Source organism: Chrysochloris asiatica, unplaced genomic scaffold, assembly GCF_000296735.1.
Source record: "Chrysochloris asiatica unplaced genomic scaffold, ChrAsi1.0 scaffold00164, whole genome shotgun sequence".
Lineage (NCBI taxonomy): Eukaryota > Metazoa > Chordata > Mammalia > Afrosoricida > Chrysochloridae > Chrysochloris > Chrysochloris asiatica.
In genome coordinates, this window is record NW_006408682.1 from 6,899,279 (window position 1) to 6,921,298 (window position 22,020).

Genomic DNA, 22,020 nt, shown 5'->3' on the forward strand with positions numbered 1-22,020 from the left:
GGACTTTCATGCTAGGGTGGAGAAGCGAAGCACGCCAAGGTAGGCAAGTCCTACGCTGTGGCTGGCAACAAGCTCGAAGCCCGCTCCCCAAATACACCCAGATACACAACGCGTTCCTTCTCGTGGCGATCCCTGTAGGGCTTCCGAGAGAGACAGAGAGACGAACAGGAACGCACAGTGAGGGAAACTTGTTCCTCAGGGTCTCCTGTCAGGCAATTACTGGCGAGCTCTTAGCTGGGAGAGGGGAGGGAGGAAGCAAGGGAAGGGCTCAAGAAGGGGAGGGGGAGGACGGAAGGAGGTGGGGGAGGCGAGGGTGCAGTTGGTGAAACTCCTCTGTCTCCTACTCATCTTTTCATTGCTTGCTCCTCTCCTTCCCACAGACACCCCGGACCTTCCCTGGGCGCCAGCTCTTCGGCTCCAACGGGTCCAGAGACAATCTGGATTTTTTTTCCTCTTTCTCCACCCTTTCTGGAAACTGGCTTTGGTGTGTGTTTCCCTACCTCACTCCTCCCCCCCGCCAGCCCCCACCTTTTTTTTTTTTTTTTTTTTGTGAGACATGGCTCGGGCAGTGGTTCCTGGAAGAGGAACAAGTGTGGGAAAAGGGAGAGGAAACCGGAGCTAAATGACAGGATGCAGGCGACTTGAGACACAAAAAGAGAAGCATTGCTCTCGGATCAAGGCATTGCCTCGCTGCTTTCCTTTCGCCAAGACGGGTTGGAGGATTTTACAGCTCTGAGCGGAGTTGGAGCATTTGGGGCTTTTTAGAGTACTGTCTTTGCTGTATTTTCCCTCCACAAGCTCGTTCTTCCGCTTCTGCCTGAGGATCCGGAGAAGAGAGAATGGCGAAGGGAGTGCTGCTCCTCTGTGCCGCGGTAGCCCTTACCCTGGCCCTGGCCAGCGCTTTTCGCAACGGTAAGTGACAGGAGGCGCGTCTGACAGCGCCGCGCCGGGGCTCCCAGGCTGCGGGGTGTCCAGCCGGGCTCTCCCTTCTACCCCAGTAACCCTACTCCCGAGGAGAAGCCATCCACCCGGGCGAAGGAAACTTTTATCTGGGCGGAGAAATAAAGAAATCAAAGCAAGTAGGTTTATAGCAAGAGGTTTCAAGTCCACTTACTCCCTCCTGAAGTTGGTCGTTTAGTTGTGGGGGTTTTCCTATCTCTATTGCAAAACAGAGCCGCGTACCTTCCCAGATCAGCACACCAATTATCTTAATAATGTTTCCTCCCAAAGGCAATTAGATGAGTCTCTCTTTCAAAAATCAGATGGCAGTTAAAAGTTAATGAACAGTTTACCAGGAGAAATTCCTGATTCTCTTGCAGCTCCCCCAAACTATTTCCTCTGGTAGGTGCCTGCAAAAGATAGCGGTTTGTGGATTCATGGAACCCCTGCCCCCTCTTTCCTAACTCATCCCTAATCCATCCGGAGTTTGAATGAAAGTTACATAGTGTCAATAAAGGAATCTGATATATACAATGCAAGGCACCAGTATATATGGAAATCCCTAGCCTCGTTACAGCGTCCACTTTGCTTTTCAAACCACTCACTGTTAAGTAAATGAAAGGCTGTGCTGTGGTATAAACAATACTATGGAACATAAATAATGTGTTTTAGAATGTGTTCTGGTTGTAGGCATGTTTGACTTCAACTGAAAAAGTAGGTGGAAGCAAGAGTATGAAATTATCTTTACATTAAGTCTTTGGCAATTATTATTAACTAATTATCAAATATTTACTCTTGTCTAACTTGGATTTCAATCAAAGTAATTAGAAGAAGAAAACATCCACTACTTTGCGTGGTATATTGTTTTAATAAGAGACTGCAAGTGGAGGATTTTATACCAAGAGGAATTTAAATCACATCTTTATAATAGAAGTTAATCTCTCTAATATGCTTTCTGGAGGTTTTTTGATTTAAGCAATAGAACCCCCCAAGAGCTACCAAGTCCTTTTCTATAAGATATGCTTAGAAGTAAAAGGCATGCAGAGAAAAATTATGAATGTGGAGTTCACTTTATTAATGAACCTAAATCGGTGGCATCTTTGTATAATCTGGCAGGGAATGAAATAACATTCTCCTCCAATTGAAAGAGCACGCAACTGGTTAGACTCTAGGGATTGTAGCAACCCACCCGCTGCCTTCTACAACTCCTGAGATTAAATCAGTAAGAGAGATGTACACAGGGTGGATTAAAAACCTAATGTAAAAATCTCTCTGTCTTTAGACTGTGAATTCCACAGATAAACGCATGGTGTGTTTGCATGTGTGTTTGTGTGTGTGTGTGTGTACATGACTTACTTTTCTTAGAAGACATATAGGGAATGCTATAAACCTAAGTGTCAGTTGGTGAACTGGGCTAGTTACTGCCATATCGCTGTGATTGGAGTGACCAGAGCCAGTTAATGCCTCTGTAACTCAGCAGTCCTCTTAAAACCATGTCCACCTCCTCTGAGTACCAGTGTCTGCTAAATTAATTCATTAACCTTATTTAGGACTAATGGTCCAGAGTCATTAGAAATTGCTCTTTCTTAATCAACTGTTAGAGAGATTTAACAGAGCCAGGGAGTCTAGCAGTTCACATTATCTTATTACACTGTCACTTTCTTAGAAGTCACAGATTAAAGAGCTCTGGTATGGTACTGAGTCCACCTCAATGTCTTCTGAAGTGACTCTGTCGAGTGACTAGAAGCTGTGCTGTTTTATTTCACTCCTCTAACAGATGCCAGACTCTGCCATGATGTTTGTACAGAGCTGGATCACTTTCCAAGTTCTGCACATTGAAAATAATGCAAGAGTCTCCATAGAATCACACAACAGGGTCCAATAGGACCATTAGCTGAGATTCTGAACTCCAGTTGCAACATCGTTTCGTCTTGGCAAATCTTGTGATTTTCAAAGCCCAGGCAAAGGAAACTCAGTATAAGACTACCCCCATCCCTTCCAGGTCTAGGACACATTTCACAATTGAGAAAAAACACACAAAACAATGTAATTCATATTGTCTTCTTTTTAATTTATGGGAACTGATTTCTATAATGCATGTAGCCTTATGCATTTTTGATGTGCACTTCATCTTTCATTTCCATTTGACCTGGTTTTCCTGTAATAAAATTCTGTAGATTTATAAATTCATGCTGAGAGCAAAGAATGCCATTCTCTTTCCACAGGGAACCTATTAGATGCGATATTAAAATCTGTATATACCATTACTGAAATTTTGTGATTGATAGGCTTATATATCTCACTGCCTTCATACCTGTTCCTCTTATATAGTTTATGTAGTGAATTTTTACAGCTTAAAATTAAGCATCAATGAATGTGGTATCATTTCAAGCTGAGACTCTCCATTAGGAAACCCATCCTAAAAAACCAGAAGTGACAGTGAGAATCTACACTAAACAATAAAGCAGTCATGGCAACTCGTTTACTTGGTGCTCTGTGAAGCACTTCAGCAGTGGGGTTTTTTTTTGTTGTTGTTTTTTTTAAATGAAGGCTCAAAACTAGTTAGCTCACCTTTCCCAGAATGTGACAATGTGGCTTACCATATGTGATACCCAGACTTCACTGTGGTGAGTTTTTTCCCCAACATTTGGGTAATTAGAATGAATGCTGTGTGGCTATTTATTTTTCTTTCTGCCCCATTGCTTTGATCTGGTCTCCAAGCCTGAGCAACTTCACTTAGAGAAGTAAAGCAGAATTATTTCTGCTTCACCAAATATACTTTGTTCTCTGTTGATCTGGATCCCAAGGGCAGAGATAACTCAGAATCACTTAGATTTATGGGCAGATAAAACAACAACAAAAAGGTTTGGCTTTAAGCCAATCCAGGTCTTGAAGACAATCCCCACTGATCAATGACATAGACCAGGCTTATCATCAAAAAGCCATACAAGGGGTGGAAGGGGATCTTGTAGTCACCTTCCACTTAGAACTTGCTACTTAATGCGATTACACTTCTTGGGGATAATTAAAGCTAGCAGAAGTTCCCTGGGGACCATGTTAACATCAATTGAGGGGATTTAATGTTTTTAATACTAGAAGAACTTTCTGGGGTGGGAAGTACTTGGGGAGGTACTTTCACATCTTACTTGGTGGACCTTCCTGTGCAAATGCAGAGATCAAAGATTGGTTCTTGATAGGGTATTGGTGGCAGAGTCTCTTTAAGAACCCCTGGAGACCTCTTGGTGTTCCCTCTTTAAAAAGTTGTGAAATGTTTAATACTGACATTTTATATATAAAGCTAGACTAACTAACAGGGCGTACGGGAAACATCCGTTAAATTGTTATTTTCATTGCAGATAAATGTGGCGATACTATAAAAATTGAAAACCCTGGGTATCTTACATCTCCTGGTTATCCTCAGTCTTATCACCCAAGTGAAAAATGTGAATGGCTGATTCAAGCTCCGGACCCATACCAGAGAATTATGATCAACTTCAATCCACACTTCGATTTGGAGGACAGAGATTGCAAGTGAGTGAGAATGTGTCTCAACAGGGCACCACAGCACCATCTAGCGGTCGTAGATGTCTAAGGGCGGAAATGTCTATGTGTGCAATATGGAATATAAATGGATCCAGGAGGGATTCCAATCTAGGCCAGCTCATATGTCAATGGGATGGAAATTAAATTATGTTAAGTGATTTCTGATTTCCCCAAACTAGGAAGATTATATTTAAATGTGTAATCTTTCATATGCCTTTTCCTGTTAACACTTTTGGCATGGGAACTCGTATGTTAAGAAATATATACATTTTTCTTTTTATCTAGAAAGGTGAAAAATCTATGAAATTTGATTGCATTTTTGTTAAGTATTGTGGGTTACTAACATATATCATCCATAGACAGTGAGGTTGGATATTTTGCGACAAATATGTAGCATGTTTCATGATTTAAGAGCTGTCTTTATCTGACCAAGTTTTACATGGAAAATGCAAATTGTCATCCAAAAAAAAAGTAAGGCCTATACAAGTAGGGGTGAATCAGATGAGAGGTTGTTTTGTTTTGTTTTTAATAGTAGTTGATGATTATAATAAAGCTTTGAGGGAAAAGTCTAAGAAATAATTTCAAAGCACAATGAACACAATGGGAAATCAAATCAGAGCCCATTTTGTATCTACCTGATAAAGTTGCTAATTTCTAAGTTATGCCAGATTTCATTATTATGAAAATATTCTCACCATTGTTGTTTGCTGCCATGGAATCAACCCTTAGCTCCTGGCAATCCAACACACAATGCTGTATATGCCCCAGAGGGTTCAGTGACAATAGATGTGATGGGTCCTCACATTGTAGCAAAGACCTGGTGTGTAGGCTTTGCTGTCCACAGGAGTCAAAAGTCTGTTTTAACTTTAAAGATAGCAATCCATTCCACTTTTCCTCTTCTTTCTTGGCTATCAAGCAGACCTGTCTCCATCTTTTCCTCAACATTCCATTTTGTTGTGCCATACATGTTGTAGTTTTGAGAGAGTGAGACCTGAACATAAATCTTTTCATTAAAGGAAAATAATCTGTTTTAAATGCTGATTTTGTAGTGCTTTTCAGGGAATGATGTCTTTTCCCAAGTTTTATAATGGGTAAATTTGATATAATTGTATAGGCCACATCCATTGGGTAAAAAACATTACTTAGCAGGTGTATTCATTATAATATTCTCTTTGCATATTTAGAATATTCCTTTTAGGGAAGAACAGACTAATATGCTAATGTTCCCACTTGTAGGAGGTGCTCAGCAACATGTTGCCTTGGTGTGCGGTAAACTAGTTTTATGGTCTGGAAAATAAGGACACCATACAACATTCTGCTTCCAGAAGAATTCGTACAAATCCATATAATAAACAAAACCTGTTACCATCAATTCCAACTCATAGTGACCTGGTTGAACAGAGAACTTCCCCCAAAGATTTCCAAGACTGTAATCTTTATGGAAGCGGGCTGCCACCTCATTATCCTAGGGAGTGTCTGGGGGTTTGAACTGCTGAACCTTCTGTTAGCAGCTGAGCACTTTAGCCACTGTGCTACCAAGTCACCTTACTGATGATCAGTTTGCAGATAATCAGAGTATGTTGTTGTGGTTAACTGCCATTGAGTGGATTCCGACCCATAGTGACCCTATATAGAGTGTCTAAGGAGCAGCTGGTGAGCTTGAACCACCAACCTTGCAGTTCAAATGACTTTGCAGTTTGACGCATTAGCCCACTGGGCCGCACCAGGACTCTAATCAGAGTATATTACAGCTTAATACAATTATGCTGATTCCAGTTTTAACCTTTGTTCTGTAATTCAGAAGTGCTTGAGGGCGTTATATTGACTATGTAATTGTATGCGGAAGTTGCCACGAGTAGAGTATTCTAGTGAAGGTTGGAAGCAGGAAGTTCATTGTACTCTTTTCTCCCTCATTGTTCTGTAGGGTGGTTTTTATACTGTCAAGCCACTAACAAAATCTGGAGACCTATTCTTTACTTTGTTTTTATTTTACTTTTAACTTACTAATATCGCTTCAACTGCTAGGTATTTTTTAAGTAATAGCATTATTACAAAATATAAGGTCTAATTGTTATTGTTGTTGTTAAATGCCATTGAGTCAGTTCAAAGTATAACTTTTCCAAGGAGCATCTGGTGAGTTTGAACCACCAACCTTACTGTTTAAACTGACCATACAGTGCCACACCAGACTCACGGTGCAATTAGATTTCTATAAAGTCAAATTTACAAACTCCTAGTAGTAAATCAGTTACATATATGTGTGTAATGCAACAGTAAAAGAATTTAGAATGTTGTTGTGTGCCATCAAATCGGTTCCAACTCAGAGCAACCCAGGATAGTGTTTCCAAGGAGTTTCCATAGAGTAAGCCTGAACCACCAACCTTGCAGCTCTTACCGACCTTGCAGTCCAGTACACTAGCCCACAGCACCACCCCAGGACTCCATAGTCACTAATAATTAGCAAAGGTTTGCTGGTAAATGTATATAACAACTGGCTCTCTTAGAGGCAGTGTAAAAATCTGATAAATTACATTTGTTGATTTCCATGTTGTAAATACTCCAACTATGACCAGTTTCAAACCACCAAGGTAATGTCGCTGTACACGGTACTGGGAAGAAATGAGCACAGTTTGCTCTTGCGAGTAGGTGCAAGCCAGCTCCAGTACAGCACTGGAGTGAACATTTAAGAAAAGAAAACCAATAGAATGAGTTAAAATATGTAAAACATTTGCAACCATATCTAGCACACAGTAAACCCTAAATACAGTGTCTTTTTTTTTTTTTTTTTTTTTCCACGTAGTGGTGTGAGGTAGGATATGGTTGGATTGGGAGAATACTTTTTCAGTTAGTTGGGCATTGTTTTAAGTTTATCAGAAAAAAAGAGAGTGATTATTTATAAGTGTTCTAGTGATATCAACAAGGTATTCAAGAAACTGATATGCCCCCAGAATTGTTTTTATAGTTATGATGTTGTTGTTGTGAAGTACCATGGAGTCGGTTCCGACTTATAGTGACCCTACACAGGGTTTTCAAGGCTGTAAATCTTTACAGGAGCAGAAAGCCTCATCTTTCTCCTGCGGAACAGCTGGTAATTTCGAACTGCTGACGTTGAGGTTAGCATCCCGATTCGTAACCACTACAGTATAATGCTGCTGAGTAGGACAATTTCTTAACTGTAAGCAATTAAGGGTTTGTTCTCTTTGAATTTGTCAGCTTTGTTAGATTGATGTATTAAGCCTGAGGAAGTCAATGGAGATTGTGCCCTTATAAAATATCCTTGTCTATGTTTTGAAATTTTACTATATGACATCAAAGAAAAATACGTTTTATGAATGAAAAATTCCAAAGAGCTATATATATAGGAAGGCAGCATAAGACATTGTCTTAGTTGTCTTTCCAGGCTGGCCATTTGTAAAACTGCTCCAGGTCATTGGTAAAGGTTGCAACTAACATTCTACAAAGGTGACATGATTCTTAACCATCTTTTGTTAAAGTTGTGAGAGAAATCCAAGTTTTAAAATCTAAAAGTTGGTAGAACGCCCTAGAAAATTAAAAAGTCCAGAAACTCTTTAAAACGCATCAAATTCAAATGTCTGCATTACTGTTGTTAAGTGATGTCCAGTTGGTTCCAATTCATAGCAACCCTGTGTAGGGTTTCTGATGGGTTTGAACCACTGACCTTGCAGTTAGCAGTCCATTGCTTACCCTGTTGGTGTTGTTATTGACTGCCATTGAGTCAGTTCTGACTCATGGTGACTCTGTATAGGAACAACTGGTGGATGTGAACCGCCAGCACTTAGAAGTCTAGTGTTTATCTTATAGGCTACACTGGATTCCATTGCTTATACTGATGGCCCCTCAAAAGAGCATGGTGCTTGGCTTGGTTTGCTTTTATAGCTTATGTTAGAATACGTCCAAAAGTGGATTTCAAATGACATAAAACTGTAAAAGTTGTAACTAAAACTTTTTAGTTCTCACATTATTGACCTTGAGACGCTTAATATCATTCACTATACAGCTATATTAGGACTGCTGGGGTGGTGCTATAGGATCACCACTGGACTGTGAACCACAAGGTCGGAAGTTCAAACCAACCAGCTGCTCCTTGGAAACCCTATACAGGGTCGCTATGAGTCTGAACTGATTCAACAGCACTTAACAACTATAACAACAATACAGCTGTATTTTCTGCCTAATGTCAGGGAAAAATACTTGCCGGGCTATGTTTTAGGATTACTATTAGGTTGAATCAAGGTAGTGGACATGAAATCCTTTAAAAAAGTTGAAAGGCCTCCTCAAAATAAGTTGTCCTTTTTATGATAATTTCTTTAATAACCTGGTCCTTGGTAGACCATTTGGAAATATGAAATGAAACATGTCAAACTAGGCATCTTGACCTAGTGATGGGTTGGTCTACATCTGGTACTACCTACATTCCACTATGCATTGTCAACTTTCATCATCTGAGCGCTCACGAAATCACTGTCTTACTACATTTGCTTATTGAGAAGCATCCTTTAGGTCCAAGTAAACACTTTTCTTTTGTAAAGATTAGGGATGCCTAAGTGATTCAACAGACCAGGTCTGGTAAGAAAAAGGTATTTTATTTGAACTTTTATCATTTTATTTATAAATAGGCTATAAAATCATTCAATAATTTCAATAATATATTAGAAGGTATACAGTCATACCTTTTCACACCAGTGGCCCCAAGATTGACTCAATTCATCAGTAAGCCATGGGTCTTACTTTACAAAATGGATGCTAAATTTCCACAGGGGTAGGGGATGTTTATGTAGGGAAAGTAATGTATTGAGATGTCCCTGATAGCTTTAAAATGCACCAGCTGATGTTTATGCATCCCTGAGCCAAGTTTCGTTTCAAATAGATATCAAAAATGTTACACAATAAGTCACCTACTTGATTATCTTATTGAACAAAATACATCATCAGTCAATCCCTCCGTTGAACAGTAGAGTATGTGTCTTTGGGGCTACCACTGAGCTAAGATTTCTAGCCAGATACACTGCTGTATTGTTATTGTCATGTGATATGGAAAAGGAGACTAAGGAACGTTTTGAGAGGAGACTATGATATTGAGATGTTTCCTTCTATGGAAGGAAAGTGATTTATTTTGTTCACACCAGCAAAATCAGCATGCTTGGGAAGTGTCAGAACCCGGTTAATAATAGAAGAGAAAAAAAATAATGAGTGCTGAATGTTTTCCACTAAACAGTGTTTCATTATGCATTGTTAACGGTTTCCAGTATTTACATTGAGTTGTTGTAGTTGTTGTTGTTAAGTTCTGCCTAGTTGGTTCTGACTCATAGCAACTCTGCTTAGGGTTTCCAGGGAGCAGCTGGTGGATTTGAATAGCCGACCTTGTGGTGAGCAGTCCAGTGCTTATCTTACAGTGCCGCACCAGGGCTCTTTACATAGAATTAGTTGGTTCTGATTCCCTTAGTAGAAAGGCAGACATCTCAAAACTCATAAAACTTTATATCTGTATAATAAACAAGATTGTCATTGATACAGTAGTTAGAATTTATGGAACTTTTCCGGTTTCCCAGCAATGCAAACTATCAGCATGATAATTTATAATGGTTTGCGACAAATACTGCTGAGCAAAGAGGTGTGTGGTTACATTCAGATCAAATGTCATCATCTGGGGAGCTATAAAAATTTCACAGACATTGGGTTAAAAACATTTAAAAAATGAATGTGAAGCTCCAGAAAAGGACTCTTAAAAGGTGATAGTGTGGATAGAGAAAGCGCAGTAGTGGTCTTCCACTGACCAGTGAACTTCAGGGCCTGACTTGACAGTGTTTCAGGGCTGGGATTTAACACAACACACAAGGCTGGCATAGCCAACTTGTTTTCTGTCCATGATTTAGATTTGTAAACTCTTGTTTGTAGAACTAATCATAGATTTGTTTTTCCTAATTAAATGCGTCAAAGGCAGATTTCAGTCTTGTCACATGAAGTTCAATTATAATTAAATAGAGGTTGGTTAGGGGGATTTGTCAGAATAAGTCACATATTGGTGGTGGTGGTGGTTGTGTGCCTTCAAATTGCAATCTGTATAGAGTATTTGAGGCTGTAAATCTTTACAGGAGCAGAAAAGTCTCATCTTCCTCCGCAAAGTGCCTAGTGGACTTGATCTGCTGACCTTGAGGTTAGCGGCTCAACATGTAAAGTACTACATTACTAGGGCTCCTTTGTTTCTTTGATACTACTTTTTAAATTGCCTAAATTCATAGAAACTTCGTAACACTGCTAACCTCATCGATGTTCATAGACTAGGGACTCATTGAATCAAAATGAATCTTCTCTTAGTCTCTCAAATCTGATCGTACATGTAAATCTGTTGACAAAATGGACATTTAGTAGTTTGTTGGCAGTTTTTGAAGTGGACATTCTACTTTTGGTTTCCCTGGGTAATGTTTTGTATGTGGAGCCTTTCTTCAGTTAAAATGCTGGTCTTCCGTTCAGCATGGATTTTGTGCCCAATGTGAGTTAGAGTGCCTCAGTTCCTCATTGGCCTCGCTCAAGCCTCAGTTCTATGTGGCGTCTATTTTTTTTCCAGTTGCCATCAAGTTGATTCTGACTCATGCCCACCCCTCCCCCAGAGTGTCAGAGGAGTACTTGCTCACAGGGTTTCCAGTGGCATGTTTTTGGAAGTGCCTTTTTTCCAAGGTACCTCTGAGTGGACTCGAACCTCCAACCTTTCTGTTAGCAGCTAAGCACATTTATGAAACCCATGGGCTCTAGTCTTATGCTTAGAACATTATTTAAACCAGATAATATACAAAAATATTGCCTTTATTTTATGAAAAATAGTGAATGTTTTAAGCCAAAATAAGTCTTCATTTTGTATGTAAACTTTAGAAATGTATGTACTTTTAATGAAAGCATAATATATATCTAGTAAAATGCACAAGGTGTAAGTGTAAGTTTGATGAAAGTTTACAAGGTAAATACATCCATATAGCCAATCAAGAAATTTCATGAAAGCCCCCTTCTGTCCATTTTCAAGCACCCACCTTCCTCCTCAACAGTAACTAATGTTTATAGCTATGTGATTCCCCATTTATGCATTTCAATGTCAGGTAAAACTAAACAATTACAGTGTGAAAGTCTATAGGTAATGTCCTTTTAATATAAACAGTGAGATGCTTTGGAATATAGGCAGATAAAATACACCGTTTCTTTTCAAATCAAACAGCTCTCTGAAGCATTTAAAAAAATATTTTTTTCAGTAGCTACTGTGAAAACATATTGGTTACATAGTATATTGTTGTTGTTGTTGTTGTTATTAAGTGCCATTGTCGGTTCCAACCCAAAGTGACCCTGTATAGGGTTTCTGAGGAGCAACTAGTGAACTTGAACCACCAACCTTGGGGTTCAAAGTGAGTTTGCAGTCCAGTGCATTAACCCATAGAGCCACATCAGGACATATCCTATAGTTCTGTTTAAGTTAACAATGTTTTCAATATTTTTATATGCATGGCAATTCCAAAGAAATCTTCCTTTGCTTTATTTTCCTAATTTTTTCATTTCGGATTTTGCTCTGTGGTGTGTTCCCAATATTGACTAAGAAAGAAAAACCATCACCAAGATCAATTTAATTTTTAAGGACTTATTGGTAACAGAGCACCTGTTGGCCAGTGTTCTTGCTACCACCTGCAGCATCAGACAGATAAGTGTCTATTATTTTCCTTTTGGTTTTTTTCATTACCACTGATTAAATTTGAGCAGAAACCCATGTGTTTAATAAAATTAATTTTCTTGATTATTTCTTGCCATAAGCAATCACATTTGATCATAATGAATTTCAAATATTACAAGATTGTTTTATGTTAGGCATTTCTGTAACTTAAAAAAAAAAAAAAAAAAAAAAAGCTTTATGAGAAATAGAAGGAGAAGCTTAGTTGAAATCTTATCAAATTGAATCAGCATGTGCATGGCATTTCCAACCAGATTTCACTTAGGGGAGCAGGCACTTAAAAATTGATCCAAGAGAGACATATGCCTTCAGCCGACATGCCTATTTTCAGCTCCTTTATTTCCTGCATAAAACCTGATACTTTCATGCATGCTGACATATATCAGCAGCAGCAGCACATACACAAACACATATGTGCGTATGTGTGTGCTTGCAAAGGAGGCTAAAAAGAAATAAACGTAATTAGCGACAATTGTAGTATTCATCTGAAGCTGATAATTAAGAACAAGAGACAAGATTAGTGTTCAGATCAGGTTCCAAATGCCTCTTAATTGGGTGTTTGTAATCAATCCTGATTGCAGGAGTCAGTGACTTGGCAGAAAGTAGCACCTTCAAAGATGGTTTTTCCTGCCTTCCTCGGGTTGATTGACCTGTGCCTAAGACTGGGGTCACTTAGGGATGGCATGAGGTCAGTGGTGTAACGTGTAGATTGCCCGTGAAGTATGTCAACCCCATTATGTTGTCTTAGGGTTGGAATTATTTATAGTCTTTACAGATAGCTTGGAGAGTGAATTGCGTTCATTCAGAACTCTGTCAAGTTCTGCAAAAGAGCAGAGAGAGGGGACAAATACAGTAAGGCTGTCTTTTGGTTTCCATCCACTCAGTGGCTTAAGAGCCCAAATTCACCTAGGAGAACTTTTGCTTTATAATGTGCTTTTAACCCTCATCAATCAAGGTCTACCTATATTACTATATATTATTCCCTCAACGTGTGTTTTCTTAACACGTTTCAATTCCGGTATTTATACAGAATTTAAGAAAGTCATAATCACTCCTGGTTTTTACTGTGCGGGCCATGCTGTTGAGCACTTTTTGTATATGGATCACGAAATCTCCTTATCATTCCCATTTTACAAATGACAGCGCTGAGATATGGAAATGTTCAATTAGCTTTGAGATGGAAATTGCACATGGTATACCTTTTGCATTAGAAAATTCTCCTCAAACGGTTGCCAGCTTTCCTTTCTTTTTAATTCAAGCAGCCTTTCCCTATGAAATACATCACGTCAAAGTTATTATACAAAACAACAAAGTATGAGTCAGGGTTTGATTTTTAAACTTTGCAGCTTAAATAAGCACTTGTGAAACTGGGGACCCAAAATGTCAAGCCATTTGTCATTTCATCCAGTCATAACTTGCCTTAAATGAGAAGTGGGAATCCTGGGTGGGTGGGAATCCCCAGTTCGAGTCCTTTCAGTTCATAGATTTAAAAATCACAGCATACATATTAAATACAGTATTTTATTTGAAGACTGATAACTAGTGTTCAATATTAGATTGGTTAGAGGGACAAGTGAAGTAATAGTTGTGTCCTGTTCTGAATCACAGGCCCTGAGGTTAACAACAACAAAAAAATCTTCCTTCTTTAGGAAGCACTGCTGTTGTCGTTAAGTGCCGACTTAATCGGTTCCAACTCATAGCGATCCCGTATGGGGTTTCCAAGAAGCAGCTGGTGAGTTTAAACTACCCACCATGCAGTTCAAACTGCCCTTGAGGTTGAGTGCTTATCCTATGGCGCCACACCAAGGAAGCTCTATTCCTCTTAATTTTGGGCAGACCAGGAAAGTTTCTTTCCCAACAGCTACCTCATTTGTAAAATTCCAATTATTGTATTTGCCATTAAGGCTCCAGAAGGGTTAAAAGGGTAATGTTTGCTCAGGCTCTGGGTCCCTCTGAGAGATAGAAGGGTGTTTTTTGAAAAGAAACAGATGCTCCAGAGGATTTTGTTTTTATCTAGGTAGATACTTTGTACAAGCAGCCGACCAGGTTTGAGGAGATAGCTTGCCTGCTTCTGTAATAGATTGGACATGTCATAATGACAGTTTCCAGTCTAGGGGTGAAAGAGAATGCTAAATGTCTCATTATTCAAATTCTTCAATTCTCTTAAAACAGCTGCAAAGACCAGTCTATATAGTCGCAATTCCAACTCCATATCTCCAACTGATGGGTGTTCCTGCCAGAGCAGCTATTATGTAAATTAGGAGAGTAAGAAAGAATTGCTAACAAAACAAACAAACAGAAGAGAGGAGTCATCTTGATAGATTTTCTTAAAGGACACTAGACCATCACGGTAGCTTATTAGGAAGAAGTTTTAAGAAAATCGAACACTGTCTTGATGGGAAAAAATCCAGGAAAGTTCCTCCAAGGAACATTTTTCCATTCCAGCAATGCACCTGCTCATTCTTCAAGGCTAACAAGGACTGTTCTGCGAGAATTTTGGTAGGAAACCATACTCCATCCATTCTACAGCCTGGACTTTTGCCCCTTCAGACTTTTCTTTGTTCCCCCAAGTCAGAGAACACAATTTGAGTCCCTCAAGTATGCCAAAACTGCTGTCTTGATGGGGTGTAAATCCAAAAGTGCAGAATTTCTCAGCACTTTTTTTGTTGTTTTGTTGTTTTGTTGCTGCTAATTACCATTGAGTTAGCTCCAATTCATGAGTAGCTAGTGAGTTTAAACCACCACCTTGTGCATAGCAGTCCAGTGCTTATCTGCAGCACCATACCAGGAAGGGTTTAGATAGATGGGAACACCACCTTCAAAAGTTGTGTAGACCTAGACACAGGATATGTCAAGAAGCAGTAGCTTCACATTTTGATATTTCTGTTTAACCAAGTTTTCTATGATTTTTTTAGCAATAATTTTTTTTACTTAACCCTCAGCTAATTAAACAATGAAATAACATGTAAAAAAATAAGATGTAGTTAAAATCTTCGTCTTAGGTAGACTAACTTTTTTAGTTTCCAAATGTAAGAGGAAAATAAACTAAAAAGAGCACATTCTTACTTCAAAGAACAAAAAACTCTACAAACTTGATAGTGCTAATTTTGGCTTGCTCTGATTGGTGATTAGTTTGTTTTTAAAAAAGAAGTAATCATCACCTGGTGTGTGAGGTGCTGGAGGATCAGCACTATACTACTGACTGCAAGGTGAGCAGTTCAAACCCACCAGCTGCTCCTTGGAAACTCTGCATGGGTCTTTCTGAGTCAGCACCTATTTGATGACACGTAACAACAACAAAAACCCTTAATGAAGTTAGATTTTTGTTTTACCCTTAATCTGGTTTCATACTTGTCTGACCTTTTTTTTTTTTTAAGTTTATGTTGTGAACTGATCAGTCAACTTTGCACCATCATTTTGGTTGCAATGATTACAATCTCCTCCGTGCATTATCATTCAACAGTATTTGTTTCCATTCCTTTTTTGTGTTTGTTTGTTTGTTTTGTTTTTATGGGGGAGGATGTACATAGAAACACTCAAGAATACACACTAATTTAAACAACCAAAGGGCACATTCTGCAAGCCTGCCTCCTGGCCACCAGCACCCAGTCCTCTCTTTCTATGAGTCCAGAGTTCTCAGCTGCTCCCTCTTTCCTTGTCCCCATCTCTGCCTCTATCTCTGGTGTCCCTGCTTCTCTAGATAGGGTCCCCATTGCACTTGTGCCGTTCTCCCTTGATGGTCCTAGGGTCCTCTGTTTCTGGACAGTTTCAGTTAGTCATGATAACTTGTCTGGCCATTCTTAAATAACTTTAGAGAGTGGAGATTTATTTGTTAATCAGTCTGGTCCTAAAAAGATGATTGAAATAAATTTAAAAATTCAATTCTGGATAAATCCACTCTTTGGGGGATAAAAATGGTAGCCAGTAAAAACTTTGTAGCCAATAAAATAGTAGAAAAATCTCAACAATTTGACAATGTCACATTTCCTTTCCATAAGGCTGTATGTATACTTCTAACACTAATCTATAGATTTTTCATTTTAGTTGTATAAGTAAGTGTTTGTCTCTCATCCGAAAGATAAACCTACAAAGGCAGAAACTGTGACCTAGTTAGGATTCTACGCTCAACTATCCCATAAGTGCTTTGCATGTAATAGGCATGAGTTTAATTAAACAGCTGACAGTTGATTGGAATGGAAATCTGGTACATGAAGTTATTGTTGTGTTCATTAATTACCATTGACCATTGAGTCAATTCTCACTCACGGTAGCTAACTCCATACAAGAGATTAAAAAACAGAAGAAGAAGAAAGAAAATAGTATTTCCCTGATTATAGCCCCTGGTTCATAGGAGGCAAAATGGAGAAGAAAACAACAAAATTCCATGAAGGATGAGTGGAAGTGGCAGTTTTGGCAACTACTCTAATGGGTGGTAAGAAGGAGTGTGGCAACCGCAGCTACTCCTTAGATGTCGAGGTTGTTGCTGCGTTAACCCATTCAGGGAAATTGACTAGACTCTACCTCTCATCCCAAACTGGTTAGAGAAATCTGAACTTGAATTTTGGGTTACCGATTGTCTGAAGCATGGCAGTACAATGGGAATAAAGTCGTTACCATGCACAGCATGCCCCTTTTGCACTCAGTATAGGTGGATACTTGGTTAACCTGGACATGTGGTTCTGTCACCAGCCCTATGGAACATAGTCCTCCTCTAGCAAACACCAGGGTCACCATATATCAGAGTTAAAGTGAGGACACTGGTCTAGCAGCTTGTTCACTACTATAAAGGGTGGTCCATAATTTAATTTCCCATTGAAGGTTTTTGGTGGGCTGAGGGAAGGATGATGGAGTTACATTTCTCCATGTTTAGTACTGAATGCAATTTACAAAAAAGAAAATGGTGTGTTTGCCTTACCCATTATTCAAGTGCCAATTTCTTTCTCCGGCACTGTGGACTCTAGTGAGCCACTGTTAGGCTATATTGGTTCAGTCCTTCAAGACCCAACCGCTTTTCCTTGTTTAGCTGTTCTAACATCATACCTGATGTGTATGTTAGCTCATTAAAGCAAGCCAGGGATTTCTGAGTGTCAGGGGACTGTGTTAGCAGCTCCCTATGAAAAAGTATTCTGGTGAGAATTAGGGATGTGGGTTTTAATTGCACCTCTGCCATTCATTCCGATCTGTGAGACAGGAGATAGCTCATATGGACTGGGTGCCACTATGAACGACTTTGATTACGGCACTGTTAATACCATGACCGTGTTAGCCAGTGCAGTTGTGAAAAAGAGAAAAATAACTAGGTTACTTACATCAGGGTCTGTTTGAACAACACCAGCTAGATACAGCTTTAATTAATCTTTTCCCCTTCTCTTTCAGAAAAAAAAACAAAACAACGAAAGTATTCCTCCATCTTGCTGATCTTAGTAATGCTGTGTTGATAAGATAATGTAGGTGGAAGTATCTTATGACCACAAGAGAAGTATGTTAAATAAAGCTTTAGTATACTATAACAGGAAGTGTGTCTGCAGGTTTTGTTCCTTAAAATAAGTTCAGACTATAAACACAATGCCTGCATCCTTTGGAGAAAGCACGTATAAATGCTTCAATAGCATTGCACGTAACACAACAGAGAAATCAGCGAATGCTCAATATCTATTTAGCCAACAAGAATTTCTGAATGTCCTTATATTAAGTTGACTTGTTAAGTGTGATTGTCTGTAAGTATGATCTAAAGATCTAGATGGGTAGAGTTTTCAGAAAGACTTACAGAAGATGCTATCTCCGTGTCCCCAAACTTGATAAAGCATTAATTGCTTTAAAAAATATATACGTGTATATGTACGAAAGGAGCTTTGGTAGCATAGTGGTTACAAATTGGGCTGTGAACCTCAAGGTCAGCAGTTCGAAACTACCAGCTGTTCCGCGGGAGAAAGATGAGGCTTTCTGCTCCCGTAAGGAGCTCTGGTAGCGTAGTGGTTACGAATTGTGCTGCGAACCTTAAGGCCAGCAGTTCGAAACTACCAGCCACTCCACAGGAGAAAGATGAGGCGTTCTGCTCCCATAAAGATTTACAGCCTCGGAAACTCTGTACAGGGTCGCTATGAGTCGGAACTGACTCCACGGCACAAAACAACAACAACAACAACAAGTTATATATATATATATATGATGTTTCCAACTGTATCTGAGAACTTATAAATGTATTCAGTACCTTTAGAACATAAAGCATTCCATTCTTAAATACAAGGTAGGAGCAAATATTCTGGTGGGTATTAAAGCAGGAATTCCAGTCCTTCCCAATCAATTGAACCAAATAGTGCCATTGTTTCCTTTTTCAAGAAAGAGGAAACTGCATTGATTTTTTAGTAAACATTATAAGCAAAAGTAGCTGGGAAAAGAAATATTTTAAAACTAATGGTCCATTCTGTTCTCATTCTAATAGCCCAAGAGCCCTTAACTTTGCCTTCTCTTTCCTCCATTTCTAGTAAGTGGTGGTTACCATCAACTTGGTCCTTGACTTAGTGACACTATGAAACTGCTGAGTCCTGTACCATCACCATGGTGAACTGTGAATCAAGCCTTTGTGATCCATAGGGTTTCCATAGACTTCCAATAGTGAGAAGGGGATCAAAGTGGGTATATCAAGAGTAGACTTGTGGTATGGTGACAAATTGTAGATGACTATAGCAGTGCCTTTCTTCCTCCACCCTCCACACAGACTGTGAGCTTATGTGATATACACGATGCCAGCAACCCTTTAAAAGTACTCTCTGCTCTGTTCTCATTTGAAAGGTCTCCAGTCTAGCAAAATGGGTTGGCATCCTTTTTAAGGGATCCTTGTGGGCCTACAAGAGTCAAATTCATTCTGTAAGACTTGACCATTCATGAGTAAAGAAAATCCTTCTTGGACCTTGGTGGTGGTGGTGGTTATCTGCCATGGAGTTGGTTTTAACTCATAGTGACCCCAAATAGGGTTTCCTATATGCAGATAGGTTGTAAATCTTTACGGTAGCAGAAAGCCTCATCTTTCTCCTGAAGAGTGGCTAATACATTCAGACTGCTGACCTTTAGGTTAACAGCCCAGCTTATAACACATTATGCTACCAAAGCTTCATCCTTGGACCTTTGTTGTTGTTGTTAAGTGCCATTGAGTCCGTTCCAACTCATAGTGAACCTGTATAGTTTCCTAGGAGCAGCTGGGTAGATTTGAACAGCTGACCTTGCAATCCAAACTGACCTTATGGTTAAATTCTTATCCAACAGCATCATACCTTTAAACAAGTATCACATACTCCCTTTTCCTATTACTGCCAAATTTATTGAAAGTGGTATCTGCACTTAGAATTCCACTTTATTACTTAACTCTTTCCACATAATTCCTTTCCCCTCCAGTTGAATGAAATTGCTTGTTCAAAAGTTATACTGCAATTAGTCTTCAGATGGCCCCAAACCATTGGCCATTTATTGGCCCTCATTTCTTCCACCTCTGTATAACATTATACTTAATTGGCTACTCTCTACTCCTGGGACTTTCTTCTCCCCTGCCTCTCATACTTCCCCATTTAGGCTTTCTCCCCATCTTCCTAACCACTTCTCAATTTTGCTAGTTTCTCTTTCCCTCACACTAAAATATAGGAATTTGCTAACTATTTGCCTTTGCCCTACATTCACATATGGTCACTCCTGCTTTTGATCTTAGCTTACTTCTCTGAAGATAATTCCCAAATTTCTGCCTAACCTAGTATATCTGGCCTAAGTGCTGGATTCAGACTTCCAAATTATTTCTCAGTTATGTCGATCACCTGCATGGCTGATAATTGTGTCAAATGGTCCAATCCAACTGTTTCTCTTTCCTTACCAATCAAACTCCTCGTCTGCCTTTTCTCTTCCTTTTGTTGATTCCTTCAGTTCCTGTCTTTCCAAACTTGAAATTCTTGTGGAATGTCTCCTGATTTTCTTGGTTCCTTCATATCTGATCAGTTAAAATACCCCAGATCTAATCAGTCCAAGTCCTGTAAATTTCATATCTATAATGTTACTCATACTTATCTTTTTGGTTTCATTTCCAGGGTTGCCACCAAGATTCTGGCATTCTTTAACCATCCTCTGGACTTTACTAAATTTGTTGTTATTGCTAAGGGCCGTCAAATTGGTTCCAATTTATAGCAACCCAGTATAGGGTTTCCAGGAGGTGACTGTTGAGTTTGAAACACTGACCTTGTGGCACAAACTGACCTTGCGGTCCTGCGTTTCTCACTCTTCTGTTCTAAATTAATCTTAAGAAAGTATAACTCTGCTTCTGCTACCTCTCTGCTAGGAATATTAAGATTTTCCCATTTCCTCCTCTCTTTGGCCTGCACTTCTGAGCCTTCTACAGTGTAGCTCCCACCTGTCTTTCTCTGTATTATTGTTGTTTTTGTTAAGTGCCATCCAGTCGGTTCTGACGCATAGTGACCCCATACTGGGTTTCGAAGGACTAGCTGGTGGGTTTGACTGCCGACCATGAGGTTAATAGTCCTGTGCTTATCCTACACTGCCACACCAGGTCCCCTGTATGCTCTAGTCGAAATGGTCTTCTTGTATTTCTTCAAGCTCACCCTCATTCTTCCATCCTATACCAAACCTTATGCTGTTTCCTTATCTGAAACCCTTTACACTCCTGTGTGCTACTGTCAAAATGTTGCATATATCCTTCTAGTTCCATCTGAAATAATATTTTTTCATAAAATTGTTGATGACAGCCAAGTGCTAATTATTTAAGAACTCTCTCATGCCCAGAGTCCTGGTGTGGCGCTGTGGGTTAATGTGCTAGACTGCAAAATCAGTTTGAACTGCAATGTCCATGGTTTGTGGTCACCAGCCACTCCTTGGAAACCCCATGCAGGGTCGCTATGGGTTGGAACTGACTCAACGGTACTTAACAACAACAAAAACAACAACTCTCATACCCAGAATTATGTTTATGCATCATTTCTGTTCTTTGTGATAATCTGTTTATCATTATTTATGTTCTTAATGACATTCTGTATTGTGTCATATTGATTACTGTTCATACAAATAGATCACTGTTGCTGTCAAGTGCTGTGTGAATTGGTTCTGACTCATAGTGAGTGGCTGGTGAATTTGAACTGCTGACCTCATACTCAAGTGTTTATCCTACAACACCACGTCAGGACTCCAAATAAATCACAGTCATCCAAATATGTCATGAACTACTTGAAAACAGAGGCTGGGCATAGTTTTCTACCACTTACATAGCCTAGCATAGTTCTTTTACCATAGTTGTTTTGTCACTAAGTGCCTTCAAGTCGGTTCTGACTTATAGTGACCTTGTATATGGTTTCCTAGAAGCAGCTGGTGGATTTAAAATGCTGACCTTGAGGTTAGCAGGCCAGTGCTCACCCTACAGTGCCACACCAGGACGCTGTAGTAGGTGCTCAGGACTTGCTGGATTGAACTGACCAACTGATAGTTATGGAGTCTTCTCCAGGCTATTCATCAGGTGTAGAAGGACCAAGTCAGCTCTTTGGAGAAAGACTTAACCCAACTTTAAAAATACATACTTACATGTCTCATTTCCATGGTAAACCCTTCATGGTCCTGGATTATTGGAGTCAGACTTAGAATTTTAAAGCCCCCTTTTTAAAAATATTCTAGGTTTCTATATACGAATGTTGTTGTTGTTGTTAAGTGCCGTCGAGTCGGTTCCGACCCATAGCGACCCTGTACAGAGTTTCGGAGGCTGTAAATCTTTACGGGAGCAGAACGCCTCATCTTTCTCCAGCGGAGCAGCTGGTAGTTTCGAACTGCTG

General features: G+C 39.5%; 1 protein-coding gene across 5 annotated transcripts in view; it reads left to right on the top strand.

Moving 5' to 3' along the window:
- The first annotated feature begins 315 nt into the window (after positions 1 to 315).
- NRP1 (neuropilin 1) overlaps positions 316 to 22,020 on the top strand; it is a 201,057-nt gene continuing 179,352 nt past the window's right edge. For 4 of the 5 annotated variants that reach the window (XM_006871254.1, XM_006871255.1, XM_006871256.1 and 1 more), the window contains exons 1-2: positions 316 to 912; positions 4,296 to 4,470. In XM_006871254.1, coding sequence (XP_006871316.1) covers positions 840 to 912; positions 4,296 to 4,470 — 248 coding nt within the window. In that variant the 5' untranslated portion in view covers positions 316 to 839. The remainder of the gene's footprint in view (positions 913 to 4,295; positions 4,471 to 22,020) is intronic. The other variant, XM_006871257.1, reaches the window with a different exon arrangement.